The following is a 20,629-nucleotide window of genomic DNA, read 5'->3' as shown; positions in this document are numbered from 1 at the left end:
CTCTTTCTGTTGCTTCATTATTGGTGTATAGAAATGCAACTGAATTCTGTACATTGATTTTACATCCTGCAACTTTGCTGAATTCATACATCTAGCAGCTTTTTGGTGGAGTCTTTCTAGTTTTTCACATAGGTATCATGTCATCTGTGAAAAGTGAAAGTTTGATATCTTGTTTGCCAGTTTGGATGCCTTTTATTTCATTTTGTTGTCTGATTGCTGAGGCTTGGACTTCCAACTCTATGTTAAACAACAGTGTTGAGAGTGGATATCCTTGTCGTGTTCCTGATCTCAGGGGGAAAGCTCTCAGTTTTTCCCCATTGAAGATATTAGTTGTGGCCCTTTCATATATGGTGTTTATGATACTAAAGTGTGCCTTCTATCCTGACTTTCTTGAGGGTTTTTATTAAGAAATGATGCTGTATTTTTGTCAAATTCTTTTTTTGCATATATTGACAATCTTTGTTTTAAAGCCTATTTCTATGATATAAGTATTGTTACCCTGGCTTTTTGTTGTTGTTGCTGTTCCATTTGTATAGTAAATGTTTTTCAAGCCCTTTACTTTCAGTCTATATGTGTCTTTAGGTCTGAAATGAGTCTCTTATTGGTGGCATATAGATAGGTCTTGTTTTTGTTTCTTTGTTTTAATTCTGTTCTTCCACCTTTTGTCTTTTGATTGGAGCATTTAGAACATTCACATTTAAAATAATTATTGATAAGTTTGTACTAATTGCCATTTTATTAATTTTTTTCTGGTTGTTTTTGTAGTTCTCTGTTTATTTTTCTCTTCTCTTGCTCTCTTCTTTTGTTACTGATGACTTTGTGTAGTGTTATGTTTAGCTTTCTTTCTCTTCATATTTTTGTGTATTTATTACAGGTTTTTAGTTTTGGGTTACCATGAGGTTTATATATAACATCCTAAGGATATATAAGTCTATATTAAGTTGATGGTCATTTAAGTTCAAACACACACACATTCTAAAAAAAAGACCTTTTTCTTATTCTCTTCGCCACTGCTTATGTATATGTTGTCATATTTTATATTTTATTTATAGTCTCATTACTTGTAATTATGGTCATTTCTTTTCCATTTAAAGACATCCTTTTAACATTTTTTTGTGAGGCTGATTTAGTGGTGGTAAACTCCTTTAACTTTTATTTGTGTCTCCTTCAATTCTGAATGATAACCTTGCTGATTAGAATATTCTTGGTTGCAAGTTTTTTCCTTTCAGCACATTAACTATATCATGCTACTTTCTGCAGGTCTACAAAGCTTCTGCTGAAAAATCAGCTCGTAGCCTTGAGGGATTTCCCCTGTATGTAATCTTGCTTCTCTCTTGCTGCTTTTAAAATTCTCTTTATCTTTAAGCTTTGATATTTTAATTATTATGTATTATTATGTGGACCTACTTAGGTTCATCTTGTTTGGAACTCTGTTCTTCCTGAACCTGGATATCTATTGTATTCCCTAGGTTAAGGAAGTTTTCAGTTATCTCTCCAAATAAGTTTCCTGCCCTTTCTCTCTTTTCCTTCTTATGGGACCCTTACAATGCAAATATGTGTTAACTTGATGCTGTCCAAGAGATCCTTAACCTATCCACATTTTTAAAAACTTCTTTTTCTTTTTGCTGTTCAGCTTGGGTGCTTTCCATTACCCCATCTTTCAGATTGCTGATCCTTTCTTCTGCATCCTTTGATCTACTGTTGATTCCCTCCTATGTGTTTTTCATATCAGCTATTGTATTCTTCAACTCTGATTTTTTTTTAATATTTTCTGTTTCTTTGCTGAAGTTCTCACTGAGTTCTTCCATTCTTCTCTCCAGGCCAGTGAGCATATTTATGATCATTACTTTATACTCTATCAAGCATATTGCTTAACTCTATTTCAATCAGTTCTTTTTCCGAGGTTTTATCTCGTTCTTTCTTTTGGGGCATTTTCTTCTGTCTCTCCATTATGTTTGACTTTCTATGTTTGTTCCTATGAATTAGATGGAATTGCTACTTCTCCTAAACATGAAGAAATGGTCTTGTGCGTGATCATTTTCTGTGTAGCCCAAGTGTGTTTGGTGATTTTCACTGACTGGCTGGAGCTGTTGCTGATGTGGGATAGAGTTAGGGGGCACTCTGTGCTGGGGCTGCACTGGTGGGATGGAAAGGGATGAAGGCCCCTGACAGGACAGATGAACTTGAAGTGGATGCAGGCTGGGGCGAGGGGGCAGTTTCCCTGGACTTTATGTACAGAGGGTGCCCTGGCAGGATAGGTGAACCTGAAGTAGGTGGCAGGGGTTGGGGGGTCCTGGAGATCTATGCAGAGAGGACTCCTTGGTAGAATGGCTAAAGCTTAATTGGATATAAACTGGAGTTTTCCAGGACTTTCTGCTCAGAGGATATCCTGAACAGCGTGGCTGGAGCCAAGGCAGGTTGTGGGTTGGGTGGTCCTTGGGTTTTCTATTCATTGAGTGTACTGGCAGGACAGCTGTAGTTGAAGTGGGTATGGTCTTGTGTAGTCTTTGGCTTCTCTGTGCAAAGGGTGCCCTGGCAGGACAGGTGAGGGTGGAGTGAGTACAAACATGCGTGTCTTGGGGCTTTCAACTCTGAAGTCACTCTGGTAGGACGGTTGAAGCTGAAAGAGATTCAACCTGGGATATCCTGGGGTACTCAGCACATAGGTGCCTTTGTGAGGTGGCTGGCGCTGAGTTTGGTATGAGTGGGGGTGTCCCAGGGCAGTCCACATGAGGGTACCCTGGAAAGTGGCTGGAGACTAATCAGTTATCAGCTAGGAGGTCCCAGAGTGCTCTGCCATGGGGACGCCCTAGTAAGCCATCTGAAGCTGAAGCAGTGTGTACCTAAAGTGTTCCAGGGTACTTTAAGCACGTGTCACCTCGGCATGAAGGGTGTAGCTATAGTGAGCACTGACCAGAGGTACCCTGGTGTTCACCACCCTGGGGCTATCTTGGTGGGATGGCTGCAGCTGGTGTGGGCTAGGGGCCCTGGGCTCACTGGGTAGGTTGGTTAGGATGGCTGGACCCTACTCCAATTCATGATGTCATCTTGGAGAGGGAGTATAAGCTGGGGCTCTTGCCAGCCCCTCCATCTTGGAGAGAGTTCCAGCAGTTGCCCCTGCCATTTGGAGGAATTTTAGGGCTGGCTTCTTTCTATGCTAGTTGCTCTTTTAAATCGCAGCTTTTATTCTGTGTCCGTGTGTCTGGAGTTGGTGTGGGCTAGAAACCCAGTGGTTGTTGAGGGATAGCAGGCTGGCTATAGCTCCCAGACCCTGCCCTAGTCTTCCCTTTCAAGGTAGAGGGGGAGTGTAAACTGTAGTGCTTGCCAGTCCTTTCCACCATAGTGTGTTTCAGCAGCACTCATGCCATTTGACAGCTTTCTAGGGATGGATCTTTTATAAGTTGCTATTTTATACCTCAGGGTTTCCCCCCCCCCCCCCCCCCCGTGCCCCAGGGCAGATAAATCTGCTCCTAATCCCTCAGTAATGTCCATCTCAACTGCAGTTCGCAGCGCTGGGAGTGGAGGTTCTCTTCATTACCATCGCCGTCTCTCCTGGAGTTCTCCATACCTTTTGTTGTGTATAAGCTGTTCAGTTAGCACTCAGTTCTAGGAGGAATTGCTCTATAAATAGCTTTAGATTTGGTGTGTCCATGGAGGAGGTGAGTTTGGAGTCTTCCTGTGTTTCTAACTTGTACTGGAACTCTTCCTTTTTTTCTTGAGTTCCAGTACAAGATGGCAACAAAGGAAGACACCAAACTCAACTTCTCTCTCTATACATATTTAAATGTTTATTTATTTTTGTGAGGGAGAGCACAAACAGGGGAGGGGCAGAGAGAGAGAGAGGGGTACACAGAATCTGAAGCAGGCTCCAGGCTCCAAGCTGTCAGCACAGAGCCCAAGGAAGGGCTCAAATTCATGAACTGTGAGATCATGACCTGAGCTAAAGTCAGATGCTCAATTGTTTGAGCCACCCAGGTGCCCCTTGCTTAGTCATATATTAATTTTATTTATCTTAATATCAGTTTCTGGTTTCATTAATTTTTTCTCTACTGTTGTAGAGTAAATAGTAAAATGGCTATTTCACTGATTTTCAGTCTTACCTCGGTTATGCTGGATATTGTGGATATCATGTTATGGAGGCTGTGGGGTCTGTTACAGTCTTCCAAAGAGGTTTGAAGCTTTTGTTTAAGCAGACAGTTAACTTGGTTTGATCCTGAAATAGAAACTTGTGTTGGAAAACAGCTCAAATATTACTTCAGCTCTTTTATCTTTGTCTGACCTGCTTTGTATTTGCTGTGTGCCTACATGTTTCAGGAATTAGAGACTTGGAAGAGTTCATACACAGAATTTAGGTTTTCCACACTCTCTCTCCTTTCCTTGATTCTTGTTTCCTATTCCAGTAGCTGTTGTTGCCTCAAACTTTCCTCTAGGTTTTTAGGAGAGATAAGAAGACTTCTGGTTTTAATTACTCCATGTTTTGTGCTTACCTTATTATTCATTCAAGCTAAAGTCAAAAGAAATGATGAATTGCCCACACCATTTCCTTCCCTCAGGCTCAGTTTCCATCCAGTGTCCTCATGTTTTCCTTCACCCTTCAGTGCCTTCAGCCCTGAGATATATAGAGGATATCTGCAAGATTAGCAGGCCTGCTAGGAATTTATCTGACCATATCAGAATTGGAAATTTGTCTGATGTTAGTATAACCATTCCAGCTTTCTTATGATCATTTGCTTTTGTGTATATTCTGCCCCCCCTTTTTAGTTTTTACTACTCTGATTTTTTAAAGTTAATATTTTTAAAGCAGTTTTAGGTTTACAACAAAATAAAGAGGGAGGTACAGAGATTTCCCATATAATCCCTGCTCCCCACATATGCACAGCCTTCCCCATTATTAACATCATACATTTTTACCAAGGGTGAACCTACATTGACACAACATAATCATCCATAGTTTACCTTAGGGTCCACTTTTTGTGTTGTATATTTTGTGGATCTGGACAGATGAATAATGGCATATGTCCATCATTATAATATCATACAGTATTATGTATTTTCACTGACCTAAATATTCTCTGTGCTCTGCCTGTTCATCTTTCCACCACTTTCCCTCCCTCACCCAGCAACCCATGCTCATTTTATTGTCTCCATAGTTTTGTCTTTTACAGAATGTCATATAGAAGAAATCATATACCATGTAGCCTTTTCACACTGTCTTTATTCATTTAGTATATGCATTTAAGATTATTCTGTGTCTTTTCATGGTTTGATTGCTGCATTTCCTTTTAGACCTGAGTAATATTCCATTGGATATACCACAGTTTATTTACCACTCACCTATTAAAGGACACCTTGGTTGCTTCCAAGTTTTGGCAATTGTGAACAAAGCTGCTATAAAATCCTTGTGCAGGTTTTTGTATAGACATAAGTTTTCAACTTCTTTGGGTAAAACCCAAGGAGTGCACTTGCTGGATCAAACAGTAAGAGTGTGTTTTGTTTTGTAAGAAACCACCCACTCATCTACTTAGTATGGCTTGTAGCATTTTGCATTCCCACCAGCAATGAATGAGGATTCTTGTTCCTCCACAGCCTTGCCAGCATTTGTTGTCAATGTTCTGGATTTGGGCCATTCTAATAAGTGTATAATGGTATTAATTTGTATTTCCCTGATAACATGATGTGTAACATCTTTTTGTATGTTTATTTGCCATCTGTGTATCTTCTTTGGTGAGGTGTGTTCTCTTTGGAATTATTTCTCCAGGTGTATGGCTTGTCTTTTCATTTTCTAGACATTGATTTTCTCAGAGCAGAAGTATTTAATTTTAATGAGTCCAGATTATCAATTCTTCTTTCATGGATTGTGTCTTTGGTGTTGCACCTAAAAAGGCATCCCCATACCCAAGGTTATCTAGGTTTTTGACCTATGTTACTTTCTAGGACTTTTATAGTTTCTCATTTTACATTGAGGTCCATGATCCATTTTGAGTAAATTTTTGTGAAGGGTGGAAGGTCTTTGTCTCTATTTATCTCTATCTATCTATCTATCTATCTATCTATCTATCTATCTATCTATCATTGTTCTATTATCTATCTACCTATTATCTATCTATGTATCAATCAGTCATCTAACTATCATGTATCTCTTTGCAAATGGATGTCCAGTTGGATGCATATAGATGAGACTTGCTTTTTTCCCCTTCCAAATCCCATATGTCTATTTCCGGCTTTTATTCGGATTATTTTGACCTGGGTTTCTCAAGTAGCATTGACATCTTGGTCAGACAATTCTTTGTTGTGTGTGTGAATCTGTCCTATATATTGTGAGATATTCAACAGCATTCCTGGCCTCTGCTCACTAGTTGTCAGCACATTTCCATCCTCACCTCTGCCTCCCATGGTTGTAATGAGCAAAATTGTTGAGACATTGGCAAATGTGTCCAGGGGGTCAAAATTGCCACCCCTTCCTGATCCATCGATTTAACCATATACATTTGCTATGTTAATGTGATTAATGTCCATTCATGGCTTCTTTTTTTAAACAATTTTTTAATGCTTATTTATTTTTGAGAGAGAGAGAGAGAGAGAGAGATTGAGAGAGAGATAAAGCACCAGCAGGGGAGGGGTGGCGGAGACAGAGGGAGACACAAAGTCCAAAGCAGGCTCTGGGTTCTGAGCTGTCAGCACAGAGCCCAAGGCGGGGCTCAAACTCACAAACTGAACCAGGAGACCGTGACCTGAGCTGAAGCTTAACCTACTGAGCCACCCAGGCACCTCGATTCATGACTGCTTTTACTCTACTTGGCATGGTAGCTGTAACAGAGACTATACAGCCTTAAAAATCTGGGCTTTTAATTTAGTTTTTAAATGTTTATTTACTTTTATTTTTAAATTTTTAAAAATTTTTATTGTAGAGAGAGAGAGAAGCAGTGGGAAGAACAGAGAGGCAGGGAGAGAAAGAATCTTAAGCAGGCAGAATCAGTGCCAGGCTTGATCTCATGACTTGAGACTGCCAAAATCAAGAGCTGTATGCTTAACTGACTGAGTCACCCAAGAACCCCAAAATATTTGTTTTTGACAGAGAGAGAGAGAGAGAGAGAGAGAATGAGCATGGGAGGGGCAGATGGAGAGGGAAAGAGATAATCCCAAGCAGTTCCATGCCCAACCTGGGGCCTAAGTAAGGGCTCAATCACATGAACTGTGAGATCACGACCTGAGCCGAAATCAAGAGTCAGATGCTCAACCAACTGAGCCACTCAGGTACCCCAAAATCTGAACTTTTTGAAGAAAATTTCTGCTGTTGCAATTGTAGTATTTAAATATGCATTTTTCGGGGTGCCTGGGTGGCGCAGTCGGTTAAGCGTCCGACTTCAGCCAGGTCACGATCTCGCGGTCCATGAGTTCGAGCCCGCGTCAGGCTCTGGGCTGATGGCTCAGAGCCTGGAGCCTGTTTCCGATCTGTGTCTCCCTCTCTCTCTGCCGCTCCCCCGTTCATGCTCTGTCTCTCTCTGTCCCAAAAATAAATAAACGTTGAAAAAAAAATTAAATATGCATTTTTCTATTAACACAATCAACCTTCAAATAATATTATTCTACTTCACATATAAAATACAAATTCATAGAAGTTTACTTCCATTTCACCCCTTGTTATCCTTCTTCTATTTTTACTACATGTTTTATTTCTACTGATTTTATAAACTCGACTATATTGTCACCAAGTTTTTCTCCCCTAATTCCTCTCTGTTTATACCTTCAATTACCAAGTTCATCAATACTTGATTGGTTAATATTATTTCATCTATTATCAGGTCACTCTATATTTTTTTCAGCATTATTTTTTTCTATGTTTTAATTTAAGTAGCCTAAATTTTTATACCTGTATTTGTATTTTTTTCCTGCAGTGTCAAATCTGCTATCAAATCCCCTTTTATAGGGAGTACCAGATTTATAATAATTGAAACACTCACTAAAATCATACAGTATCACAAGTAACCTCATCTTCATATATACAAAATAGACCTCACAACATTCAAGCAAGATTTAAATTAAACAAAAAGAAAATATAAACAAGTGTCTGTTAATTACAAGAAATTTTAAAACTCCCACTGACAAAGGACAATGTGTCCTGCGTCCTGGAATTAGATCACTATTCTTTTCTTAGGTTATAGTGTATGTAGTCAGGTCTGATTTTCTACGAATTGTCTCAATTTTTACCCATGTGGCACCTAATCTAGGAATGCTGGAGTTATAATGTAATTATTTGAATAATATTTTGGAAGGGAGAGGTCTTTGTATTGAGTTATTTCTATTAGACTACACAGTGGTACATTTTCTCTGGATTGTGTTTGGTTCTGATGAAGGGCATCCTGTTTTTCAGCTCCAATTTCCTCTACATATCTTCAGTTTATAAGATTGTGTTACTTACTTGGCTCAAACTCAAGTTCCTAAAGCAATATTCTACCTAGTCCTTCAAATCCTATTCTAGATTAGGGTTCTGACTTTCTGCTAAGTGGCCACTGCTTTAGACCTCTACCTTAGCCTTTCTTTGGCTGTGTCCTTCCTATATATTGACATTTCCCCCTTGCTTCTTGGACTTCTTCCTCCAGGCACAGGCCCTTTGCACTTTTTTTTTTTTTTTAATTTTTTTTTTTCTTCAACGTTTATTTATTTTTGGGACAGAGAGAGACAGAGCATGAACGGGGGAGGGGCAGAGAGAGAGGGAGACACAGAATCAGAAACAGGCTCCAGGCTCTGAGTCATCAGCCCAGAGCCTGACGCGGGGCTCGAACTCACGGGCCGCGAGATCATGACCTGGCTGAGGTCGGACGCTCAACCGACTGCGCCACCCAGGCGCCCCTCAGGCCCTTTGCACTTATAAACATGGACCTTGCCTGCAACCCCAGCCCTGCAACAAGGGTTTGTCTATAATAGGTGTCAATGCACATTTTGCAGATAAAATGATGTTAACTGTGGGCCTGAAGGGCCATTACCTTTCTCTGTTGTGCTCTGCATTGTTCTCCTGGCCCAATATCCAGTGTCAGCTGGATCTGCCCCCAAATATCTGTCTCACTTTTTCTAGCCATTGAAAGAAGGGTCTAATTATGGTGATGTGTGAGAAAAGTGAAAAGTCTCACCAACAAAATCTGAACTTTAACATTTATGGATTGGGGTATTAAGTCTGGTTTCCTACTCATATGTTTTATTGAATAATTATGACACTTTTCACTATTAAAAATTTTATTTTAAATATATTTTATTAAAATAATAGGGCACGAAATAACGAATTAAAATACTAATATGGGGGCACCTGGGTGGCTTAGCCAGTTAAGCATCCTACTCTTGATCTCAGCTCAGGTCATGATCTCTCCATTCATGATTTGGAGCCATGTGTTGGACTCTGCCCTGATGGCGTGGAGTCTGTTTGGGTTTCTCGCTCTCCTTTTCTCTCTGCTCCTACCCCACTTTCTCTCTCTCTCTCAGAATAAATAAACTTAAAAAAATGTTCCTACATAAGTACATGTAAATACTGGTAATAAAAGTTTAAAGTCTTATAAAGTGTGATTATTATCATCTATCTTTTTATAAACCTTTGACACTAACATCTATTGCTTCCCCTAGCACTTAGATTCTTGCCTTATCATGAGTAAAGTCTTTATTTACATTTTTTCTTAGGTTCTGTTACTTCCAAGGCAAGCATAGCTCTATTTCAAATCTGTTGCTGCAGGATTCGAGGACTATGTGTTGTATAAAGCCAGTAGATTAGCCTTCTCTTATTTTACCCTCTCACACTGGTTTAGAAATGGTTTCTAAGCCATAAGCACTCATATAATGCAGCATCTTAGGACAAAGAAGTCATTATTCATCTTCTAAAACACTGGCTTCCTTTCCTCCGTGTGGAAAAACATAAAAAAGAGAAAAACACAGCCAAGAAGAAAGAATTTTGCTTAGCTCTTTCCCAAGAAGGATATGTTTTTCCTCAATTCATTTTTCTCATAGCCATTTTTCATTTGCTGTTTAAATCCATGTCTTGTGCTACACTGATCCATATGGTATCTATTGGCACATGTAATGTGATAGTCCTGATTATCTACTAGCACCTGAAATGTGATAGTCTTGACTGAAATATGCTATAAATGTAAAGTACACACTCGATTTAGAAGATCTAGTGTACAAAAAAAAGAATGAGATATATTTATTATATTCTCATATTTATTAAGTTTTGAAATGATAGTATTTTAGACATATTGGATTCAACAAATAATTATTAAAATCCATTTAGCTTTTCTTTTTATATCTTAATGTGGCTTCTAAGATGTTTAAAATTAAGTATGTGTGTGTGGCTCACATTGGACAACATTGTTCTAGAAGAGATACTTATTAGTATCAATTATTTTAATGGGATAAAGCCATCGTTAATCTGTTCACCTTGTTTATCAAATGGATCTGTCAATACTGCTTTGATGTGAGCCATAAACCTGTAAAAGCTGTGTATAAACACAATAAAGCAAAGCTTTCAAAACATTTTTTTCTCAAGTTTTTATTTAAATTCCAGTTAGTTAACACACAGTGTGATATTAGTTTCAGATGTAGAATTTAGAGATTCATTACTTACATACAACACCCAGTACTTAACAAAAAAATATGTTTTAAATACAAAGATTTTATCAGTCTAATTTGGAGACGATGTAGCCCTTTTTATACATTTAGTGCTCAAAGTTTTTGAAAGCTGATAGGAGAGATATGGTTTTGTTATGCAATGTGATTCTGGTAGAGATTAGTCCTGAGAGTTTTTGGTCCCTTAATGAGCAGATGTTAATATATGATAGTGTTTAAACTAGTAGACTTGTAATATTTCCTAAGAGATAGTAGCTTCAATTTACCTTAATGTATTATTTCTTCATATTTGTAAGACCTTTCTGTTGGTTATGCACACTTTCAACAAAGTCATTTTTATTACGTTGAAATGGGTGAGAGAATGAGATATTGGGGAATTCTTTTTCAAGTAACAAAGAAAAAAGTTATCTATGGTATGAACCTAATTGGATCTTGACATTCTTTTTTTACCTTTGATAAATATATTATTCCCAGTTAAAATGTTGATTGTATGCTTTTAACCATTGCTTCTTAATTATGTGAGTACATGTTTACTTTTCAAATAGTAGTTCATAGTGATAACCAGAACCAGAGGAACGAAATACCAACCTGTTATTCATCACTGTGAGGCAGAGAACTAAAATAAATGAACAGACTTATGCTGAGGAAAGCTTAAGTGGTCAAGGATGAATCTAGGTGCTTTTTGTGAAGGCTGAAAGACCTAGATTTGGGGGACAATTTTGGCATTAGATGGTTTAGAGGTTTTCCTATCATGGTCTAAACAAGGAAACTTACTTATAGGTTTCTATTGAGGCACAAAAGCTTAAATTTAGAAAGGGTTTTCTAAAACAATTGTTCACTATTCTCAGGAGTAACTGATGAGTAACATGAAACACAATGAGACTGCCTCATTTGTTTCCAAGAACCCATCCTTTTTTGGTAGCTGTTCAAGGCTTGTAATTCATACTTTTAACTCTCTATCCAGTGCTTTCTTAAGTTTCCAGGTACCCTACTACCAGTAGGTACATTACCCCATTCCCCATTCTTTCCCATTGAGAATATATTCCTGGAACTCATATTTTTATTCCTCCTAAGAAAAATTTGAATTCCCAAAAGCCACATTTTTCTATATATTTTTGAGTCTTAATAGCTAACAGAATTCCCAGGACACAAAGTGTTCTTAGAAATTGTTCAGTTAATATGAAAAAAGTGTTCAGATATTATATTTTTTATATTTAAATTATTACTGGATCATATACACAATATTTGAAACCTTTAACTCATTAGTTAAACTATTTATGCACACCCTAGATTGAACTAAACTGTGACACTCTGGATTGAAAAGATAAATGTGTAAAGCACAAATCCATTGCGGAGGAGAATTTAAGAGTCTCTTAACTATAATTGACCTCATTGATAATTGTTGCACAAATGAGAAATCCAGGACAAAAAAACCCTGTCCTCTTGCAGTGCTCATTTAGAATGATCACCCAATTGCAGACCCAGTTAGAGAGAAGTAGCAACCTTCCATATTCAGGAGTGAAATTTCACTGCTATATCTTTTTCTCCAATATGATCCCTTCTGTAGAAATAAAAGTAAGAATCCATTACATGTTATACAACTCTACCCCCAAATAGCCACAGTTGTGTATTTAAGAATGTAAAGGCATGACATAATAACAGCTGTATATTCAGGAACATAAATTTCTCATTTTGGAACCTCCCCCAAGGAATCTCAGTATTTTGTCAATATAGGATAATATGTATGGGAAAAGGCAAAAGGGGCAAAAGATATTCCTAAAGGAGAAGTGAGAAAAGGGAAACTTAACACTGAAGCTTAAGTTTTTAAAGAAGACACAATATTCAAGTTACCCATTTTGAGATTGCAATTCATAGATATAATTTAGCCCACTCACCCATTATTGATTCAAAACTCATTTTATGTGAGGAATGCAGAGGTCCAATTCTCCTTATTACCACACTTTCTTCAGTAATCTCTGGATTCCTTGCTTGATCTCCTGGGTCCGCACCCCATACACAATGGGGTTGAGGGCTGAGAAAATGACATGGTGGAGGATGTTGAGCAAGACTGGCACATCAGGGGAGACTTTCTTCTTCACCACAAGAGTGAGCACGAAGACCAGAAGGATGGTGCTGAAGAAGAGGATAAGGATGAAGTGGGAGCCACATGTGCTCAGGGCCTTGGCCACAGCACCCTCTGCCTTGAGTCTCAGCACAGCTCGCAGTATGAAGGTATAGGAGACAAAGATGAGGATGAGGTCAGATCCTAGCAGGGTCCATCCTACGACAAACTGGTAGAGGCGATTGATGGTGACATCATCACAGGAGAGCCTGGAGACAGACATATTGGCGCAGAGGCAGTTCTCAATGACATTTGTCCTACAATAATGGAGTCGGGATGATAGAATGGGGATAGGTACTGTTAAAATGCCATTCCTGGCCAAAATAAAGACAGCAGCCTTGACTACAAATTGGTCAGTGATGATGGATGGGTACCTCAGTGGGTGGCAGATGGCTACATAGCGGTCATAGGCCATGACCATGAACGTGCAGGACTCCATGGAAAGGAAGCAGTTCATGATGTACATCTGGAGGAAGCAGGTATAGAAGCTGATGGACTTGAGGTCAAACCAAAAGACGGCCAGCACCTTGGGGATGACGGTGAGGCAGACAATGATGTCCAACAGGGAGAGGAGGCTGAGCAGGTAGTACAATGGCTCATGCAGAGATGCCTCCAGCCGGATGGTGATCAGGAGAACACTATTGGCCCCCATGGCTAAAAGAAAGAGGAGGCTGAGGGGCAGGGACAACCAGAATTTCCAGCTAGGGGACCTGGCAAAACAATTCAGGAGGAAGTCTGAAATCTCAGAGGAGATGGTGCCATTTTGGTGCGCTGTCATATTTTGTCATGTATTTCTACAGATTTCTTTTAGTGATCTGTAAAATTAAGATAAAAATTGGATACTGACTCAAGACACCTGGATTTAGAAAAATTTGCTTCACCTAGGTGAAATGCACAAGCCTCGGGTTATCCAGAACCATGTGAATTCATCTGTTTATCTTTTGTGCCTTGCTACTTGGATGATTTTACCAGTGAACAGTATAGAGAACTGAGGTAATATGGTTTACTTATACATGCTTGATTCTTTCAAGGATGATTATTAATAGAATTGTTGTATCTTTGCCAAAAGTAAAGAGAGGGACAAAATTACTTTAGAACCACTTTGTAACCAGTGAGTTGCTAAATTTGTTCTTACAAGTTTCTTCCTTTGGGTTTTGATTTTCTTTAATGGCCACATAGACTACTATATGATAATTTAACCATAACAATGTGTGCAGGTGAGTAGTTGAAACTGGCACAAATAGGGACTCAGGTGAATGTCCCTAGTTGTCCATGGCACCCCCATTCTGAGTTTTCAAATGGAGTTTAATTATATTTTAAAATGGTACCCTGAAAGTAACGTAGGATAATTTTCATTTTGTCTAAAAAGTGATTGTAATTAGGCTGGTATGGTCCTGCCAAATAACTGCTCCTCCCCTATACATGTTTATATTTGTAGGATTCTTAACTTTTGGAAGAAAGAGTCTTAAAAGGAGCCTAGGCAATAACACATAGGTATGAGAGAGTGATACCAGTCATGGAACAAGATGAAATTTGATTATTCTGATTACAATAGTGTGAAGGTGATAAAGTCTACCTTTAAAGTTCTTTTATCCCCTTTCTGTTTCTCTTTATATCGTCAATATAATAATCCATTTTTTCTTGTCTAGTAGTTCTATGCTTTGCCACGGTGGAGTGGCCACAAAGGCTGGGAGATACTGGAAGTGCAGGAGATTTCTGAAGATAAAAACCCATAGGAAAAAACACTGAGCCTTGAGTTTTGACCTAAGGTCCTTCTCCTGTCTTGAATGCTATGTTCATTGAACTCTGTCTTTCTGTCAAACTTCTCATAGGATTCATTCACATATAGGTTTGAGGCACAACTAATGGCACTAGCTCAGACCAGTCTTTGCCAAAGTGACCCACAGCATGTACAATATCAGGATGCTGAATTTAAAATATTACCCTAAACAGCATTTTCATCATTTAGGTTTAGTCATTTGATCTTTTCTTACTGTATTCTCTGATTCTACTCTCTACAGAATTGTTTCAACTAACCCTTGCAAGAGAGACACAAATCTTACCATCTCCAAGAAGTTTTCCTTCTTCAAGGGTGTCAGAGTATTCTTGGAACGAATTAGGGTTTCTTTGAATGCACAGAGGTAAAAGTCTTGAAATGGGCTTTGGAGAGTACAGCCACATGGAAGAAATGGCAATTCAGACATGAGTATCCATGGAGAAGTAAAGAGGAAGAAGTATGTTCTCTTTTTCTCCTGAAGTACTTTGGGATAATTGTGTCTAGCACCAGGATAGAATTTCTGAGGACAGCCTAGGAGGACTTTTTCTATCTGTTCTTTCTACTTACTGACTCTTTCTCCTATTTTCTCTGGAATGTTCCTACATATTCTTCATTCTACAATTGATTCAACAAGCATTGACCTACCCTAGAAGTAAAGCATCTGAGACCATATATGTTTTTCTTCTCCTCTCTTTCAATCTTGGATTGCAATCAGAGCTAGCCAATGAAGCATGAGGGCTGAGGACCTACAGCTAATAACTACTGGTTCCAGGTAGAGACAGAATGAAGAAGCCAAGTGAGGTTGAAGGGCAATGACAAAAGCAGAGACCCTGCAGGGCAAACTTTTTCCCAGGCTGCTGGACAGGCCCCAGCATAGCACTATGGAAGCCCTGTTTGAAGAAGGGAAGGGTTTTTAGGGACCACCTAACTCCATAAACTCAGACAGAATTGTGAGACATCTCTCCCAAGTACTTTTTCAGACATCATTGATCTGAACAGTGACAGATACCTCTGTGATCTGTGCATAATTTTCTGTTTGTGGCAGCAGATTTTAGAAACTCTTTAGATTGAGCTGAAATCTGAGGAACTATCTTCTGACTCTCACTAACGCTCCAACTATGTCTGTGTCCTCAGTCCTGTAGTTGTACAGATTAAATTTAGTTCCTATGTCATGATTCAAGCATTTATGGACAGATTCTTTGCCCATAACTCCTAAATTTTCATATTCACAGATGAAAACCCAAAAATTTCTAATCTGAGCTCCAAATGATATGCTTTCCTGACCCCTTCCACTCATTAATCTCCTATGAAGAAATTCCTACTCTCTGCATATCTGGCATCACCCAGGAAAAGATCCAAAGAAGCAAGAGGAGGGCAAAAGGAAAGGTCTCAGAGCACAGGTTATCACATGTACCTCCTGACCCGAGACTGGATGCAGTGTTTACTGCCCTATTTTCAGACTACTTCATCAATACTGACTCAGGAATGGAATGGAGCACAGATCTGGAATAAAGAGAAAGATCTCCTCTATGCTCTGGCTAATTTTGGTATAGCTGCATCTCAGACACCCTCTACTCAGACTCACTTACAGAGCATGGAGCAGGGGTCTGGCTCCACTGATATTGGAGTTTCAGTTAGTTCCTGAAGTATCTGTGGATAGTTATAACTCCAGAGCCTTAGGGACTTTGCCCTCTTGGAACTTTCCATCCCTAATTCCTTGTGCCTAGAATGTCCTCCTGGGACAGACAGGCAGGCAGGTAGAAGAAGCAAATGATTTTATTTCTCTCTAAAAGGAAGGAGCTCTGGTAATCCAGCCCAACATGGACTGTGTTCTGTACGCAGTTAGTCTCCTGGGGGTAGAGGTCTTACATCAATCCATCCATGTTCACAGTTTTTGCATGTGCACACTCGGTGCCCTCCATGGGTCCAATAAGCTCGCTCAGAAGTTCTCATGGGCTTCCAGAACACAATTTTTAGATAGGTACCCTCCAAACCATCCTAATGAATGTATTCATACTAACTTATCGTGACTTTTCTCATTGCATTATAATGATGAAAATGCAAGAGAAACCTGAAAACCATATTCCTGAGAAAATGCAGTATGTTTTTCAGAGAGAAAAGTCAATAGAAATGTTCCCTTTAGTGAGAAAAATTTAAGTAGGATGTATGTATAACTGTGTATTAGGAACCATGATTGTTCTTTTTTTTTAACTTTCATTTTGAACTTCATGTGAATTTTTCATACTCTTCCATAATTGGAGCAAACATGGTTGGTTTCTTTATTATATATTTATTTTCATTAGTTTTTTTATTTGAGTGTAGTTGACAGATAAATTTCCACTAGTTTCGGATGTGTAACAATGTGTTTCGACAAGCCTATCCATTATGCTATGGTCACCACAAGTGTAGCTACAATCTGTCACCATACAGAGCTTTTACAGTACCATTGACTATATTCCCTATGATTTGCCATTGTCATCTGTCTCTTGAAAGCCCTTCTTTTGATTTATTTTTATTCTTTCTCCTGTGTATCTCAATATCGCTCTTATTTCTCTTTTCCCTCAGAAAGTAAAAACTCCGGGATTCTTAAAATACACCTAATTAATATTAAGTATGCTTATTTAGCTACTTGTATGCTTAGGGGAGAAAAGGTTGGATGTTGAATTTATATAAATGTCATTGGGTTATAGATCGGATGTAAACACTAAATCTTAAACATCTGTCCATGCTTTTCTGTGTACACCCACTGCATTCTTTCTGACTGCTGTTCTATTTCCAATATGTGCATTTTTCCTTTTTATGGAAGTAGTCAACACCCAAGTAGACTATAATTGTACTAAAAATAATGTTGTCAATTTCCTTGTACACCTTCTCTTATAGACCTAAAGTAGACAGATGTGGAGGATTTTTTCAGTTATAACATAAAAATATTTAATTTAACTAGGAATTACCAAATTTCTCTCCAAAGTATTTAAGTATCTCAATAGAAATCCTAAATTTTCTTTATTTTACACATTCCTTACACCATTTAATGCTATTATCTTTTCTTTAAAAAAACTAGATGGATGTAATTCGTATCTTATTATATTTAATTTATTTTTCATCTGTTAAGTGAGCATTGTTCATATACTGTTCAGCCATTAGTGGCAGTGACTTATGTGTCCACATCCTTTACCTGGTTTTTCTATTAATTTTTGTTTTGCTTACATACTTATAAAACTCTGTGCGTATTTTATTTATTATTTTTATTCTTATTTATTTATTTTTATTTAAGTAATCTCTCTACCCAATGTGGGCTCAAACACATGACCCCAACATCAAGAGTCGCATGGACCGAGCCAGCTTGGTTCCCCTCTGCATATTTTAAATACTAGAGCCTCTTGATGGATAGATATTGCTAGTACCTTCTCTAGTCTGTTATAAAGCTTTCAATTTTAGCGTCTGCAGTCCATTACTCAATGGACATCTCTCAATTTGACCAAGGCAAAATCTCTATGTTTCTAGAAATAGAGTTTCTCCATGGATCTTATTTAGGGAACATTCTACAAGATCACAAAGATGCTTCTTTTATTTGGTTTTATTTATTTATTTTTTTAAAACTCAGTGCATTAGGTTTCATATTGATGTATTTAAGTCTGTGGTGTACATTGTGAAGAGTACGAGTGGTATTAGGTTATTACAAACTGATACATTCACAACAACTGTGAAAATATGAAATACTGTGTTGCCTGTTTTATAAATATTGTCTACTTTGAGTCCGCTAGTACCTCAGCACTACCCTGGCCACTCTTCTGGTGGCTCCTAGACTTCTCATGATCCCTGAAATGTGGGTTACTGCCAACAGGGTGGGGTCCATCAATGGCAGTTACAGTGCATGGTCTGAACACCCTCTGTTTTGTTGAGGGAGGTGCTGTACCAGTTCTGCTTATAGTGTTAACTAATAACTTAATTTTTATCTTTCTTATCTTTATCTCTTTATCTTGTGTATATTTTTAACTTTCTAACTCTATATAGAGATGAGTATTTGATTCCCCACTAATTTGAGAAGTTTGCTTTATTGTATACCACATTTCATGCACACATGGCTGTGTATATGATCCATCATTGTGTGTTTGTTTTCACTTACTACAGCAATCCACACTATTTGTATTACTATTGCTTTGTTGTATGTACTGTTCTATGGTTGGGTGAGTTCCCATTTGAATCTATCCAAACATTTTTAGGTTTTACAAAAATTTGGTAGATTATTATTTTCTACATGTGTTTTATAATTAGCATCACTTGTGCCTTATTCATTTGGTTACGAGTAAGTCACTGGAGCCAACGCTGATTGAGCAGGAGGGAAACTGGACTCAGCTTCTGTATGGGAGGAGTGTTAAAGAATTTGTGGCCATATTAAAACCTCCATATGTGATGCTAATTTTTCTTTTTAAAATCATTTTTTTTTCCTAAAATTGCTTTATTTCTGACTTACTTTTGTTTCTACTCCATCCTTTTCTTAAAAAAATTTTTTTAATGTTTTTTTTATTTTTGAGATACAGAGACAAAACACAAGCAGGTGGGGGGGGCAGAAGAGAGAGGGAGACACAGAATCCAAAGCAGGATCCATGCTCTGAGCTGTCAGCACAGAGCCAGATGTGGGGCTAGAACCCATAACTGTAAGATCATGACCTGAGCCAAAGTCGGCACTTAACCGACTGAGCCACCCAGGCACCCCAACCCATCCTTTTCTTTTCTTTTCTTTTCTTTTCTTTTCTTTTCTTTTCTTTTCTTTTCTTTTCTTTTTCAACGTTTATTTATTTTGGGGACAGAGAGAGACAGAGCATGAACGGGGGAGGGGCAGAGAGAGAGGGAGGCACAGAATCGGAAACAGGCTCCAGGCTCTGAGCCATCAGCCCAGAGCCTGACGCGGGGCTCGAACTCACGGACTGCGAGATTGTGACCTGGCTGAAGTCGGACGCTTAACCGACTGCGCCACCCAGGCGCCCCCATCCTTTTATTTTCAACTTCCAATCCCCAAAATACCACCAGCATACATCAGACTCTCAGTGTCCATTTAGGATGTCACCAAAGGTGGTATGTGACCTTCACTCAACCTTTAGAATGGACTGTTTTCCTCTGATACCATAATATATCCAGAAGGTTTTTTTTTTTTTAACACCTGATTTGTTTCTTTACAATACTTTCAACTTCAGTCTTACATTTTAAAAAGTTTTGAGCAGTTATTCATGTCACTTTCTTTAAGTATGTTCCTGTTGTATTTATTTACCTCATCATGTGACTCTTATTAGACCAAATTATATTTTGACATGCTCTCATATCATCTCTCAGCCATTCTCTCCTCCTTCTTTCTGTGTCTTCTGAACTTTATGTAACAGGACTACAAATGTCCTTGGTCTGATCCAGCTCATTAACATGCACTCAGCTTTATTTATTCTGCTATTCAGCTCATCCCCTGACTGCTTTATAGCAACTGCTTTATTTTTTAAAACAATTAGTTTTTTTCTTATAACTGAATATCCAACTTCATATTTCCAGTATCTTTCATTAAGTCTCTGGGGACATTTTATCACTCCTCTCAAAGTAGGATATTTTGGTTTGATAACTTTTACTATTATATTCTTTTTTCTATTTCATTGATCCTGTTATATTGTTCGTTTCTTTTCTTTATTTTGGGTTAAATTTATTCTTCTTTATGTTGTTGTTTTTAGTGGTTGAATTTGGTCATTGTTTGCAGGTGTAGTGTTTCAAAAATAAGAATTTCATGCTACATATGTGTGTCCAGTAGAATTGACTCATGAACAAATGGATTTGAAGTGTGGGGATGTCCTTTATGGGGATTTTTTTTTTCAATAAATGAAATATAACACTATAAATGTATTTTCTCTCTTTTTTATTTTGTTAACATTTTCTTTTCTCTAGCTCAGTTTATTGTAAGAATAGAGTATATTATACATAACATACAAAATGTGAGTTGGTTGATTGATTAGGTTATTGGCAAATCTTCCAGTCACAATAGGCTATTAGTTGATAATATTAGTTGATATTAGTTAATATTAGTTGATAGGTTTTTGGAGAGTCAGAATTTATACCTGAATGTTTTACTGTGTGGAGGATGGACA

The 20,629-nt window shown here is 38.1% G+C and overlaps 1 protein-coding gene across 1 annotated transcript; it reads right to left on the bottom strand.

Annotated features, from left to right (window-relative positions):
• Nucleotides 1–12,104: 12,104 nt before the first annotated feature.
• On the bottom strand, nucleotides 12,105–13,508 carry LOC122482632 (olfactory receptor 56A3-like). The gene has a single exon (XM_043578947.1). It carries the CDS (start codon nucleotides 13,506–13,508, stop codon nucleotides 12,561–12,563), a length of 948 nt encoding a protein of 315 aa, XP_043434882.1. The 3' UTR covers nucleotides 12,105–12,560.
• Between the last annotated feature and the right edge of the window lie 7,121 nt (nucleotides 13,509–20,629).

The sequence above is a fragment of the Prionailurus bengalensis genome, chromosome D1 (genome assembly GCF_016509475.1).
Source record: "Prionailurus bengalensis isolate Pbe53 chromosome D1, Fcat_Pben_1.1_paternal_pri, whole genome shotgun sequence".
NCBI classification, from domain to species: domain Eukaryota; kingdom Metazoa; phylum Chordata; class Mammalia; order Carnivora; family Felidae; genus Prionailurus; species Prionailurus bengalensis.
Note: the sequence above shows the minus strand (reverse complement) of the source record. Positions and strands in the feature narration are given on the sequence as shown.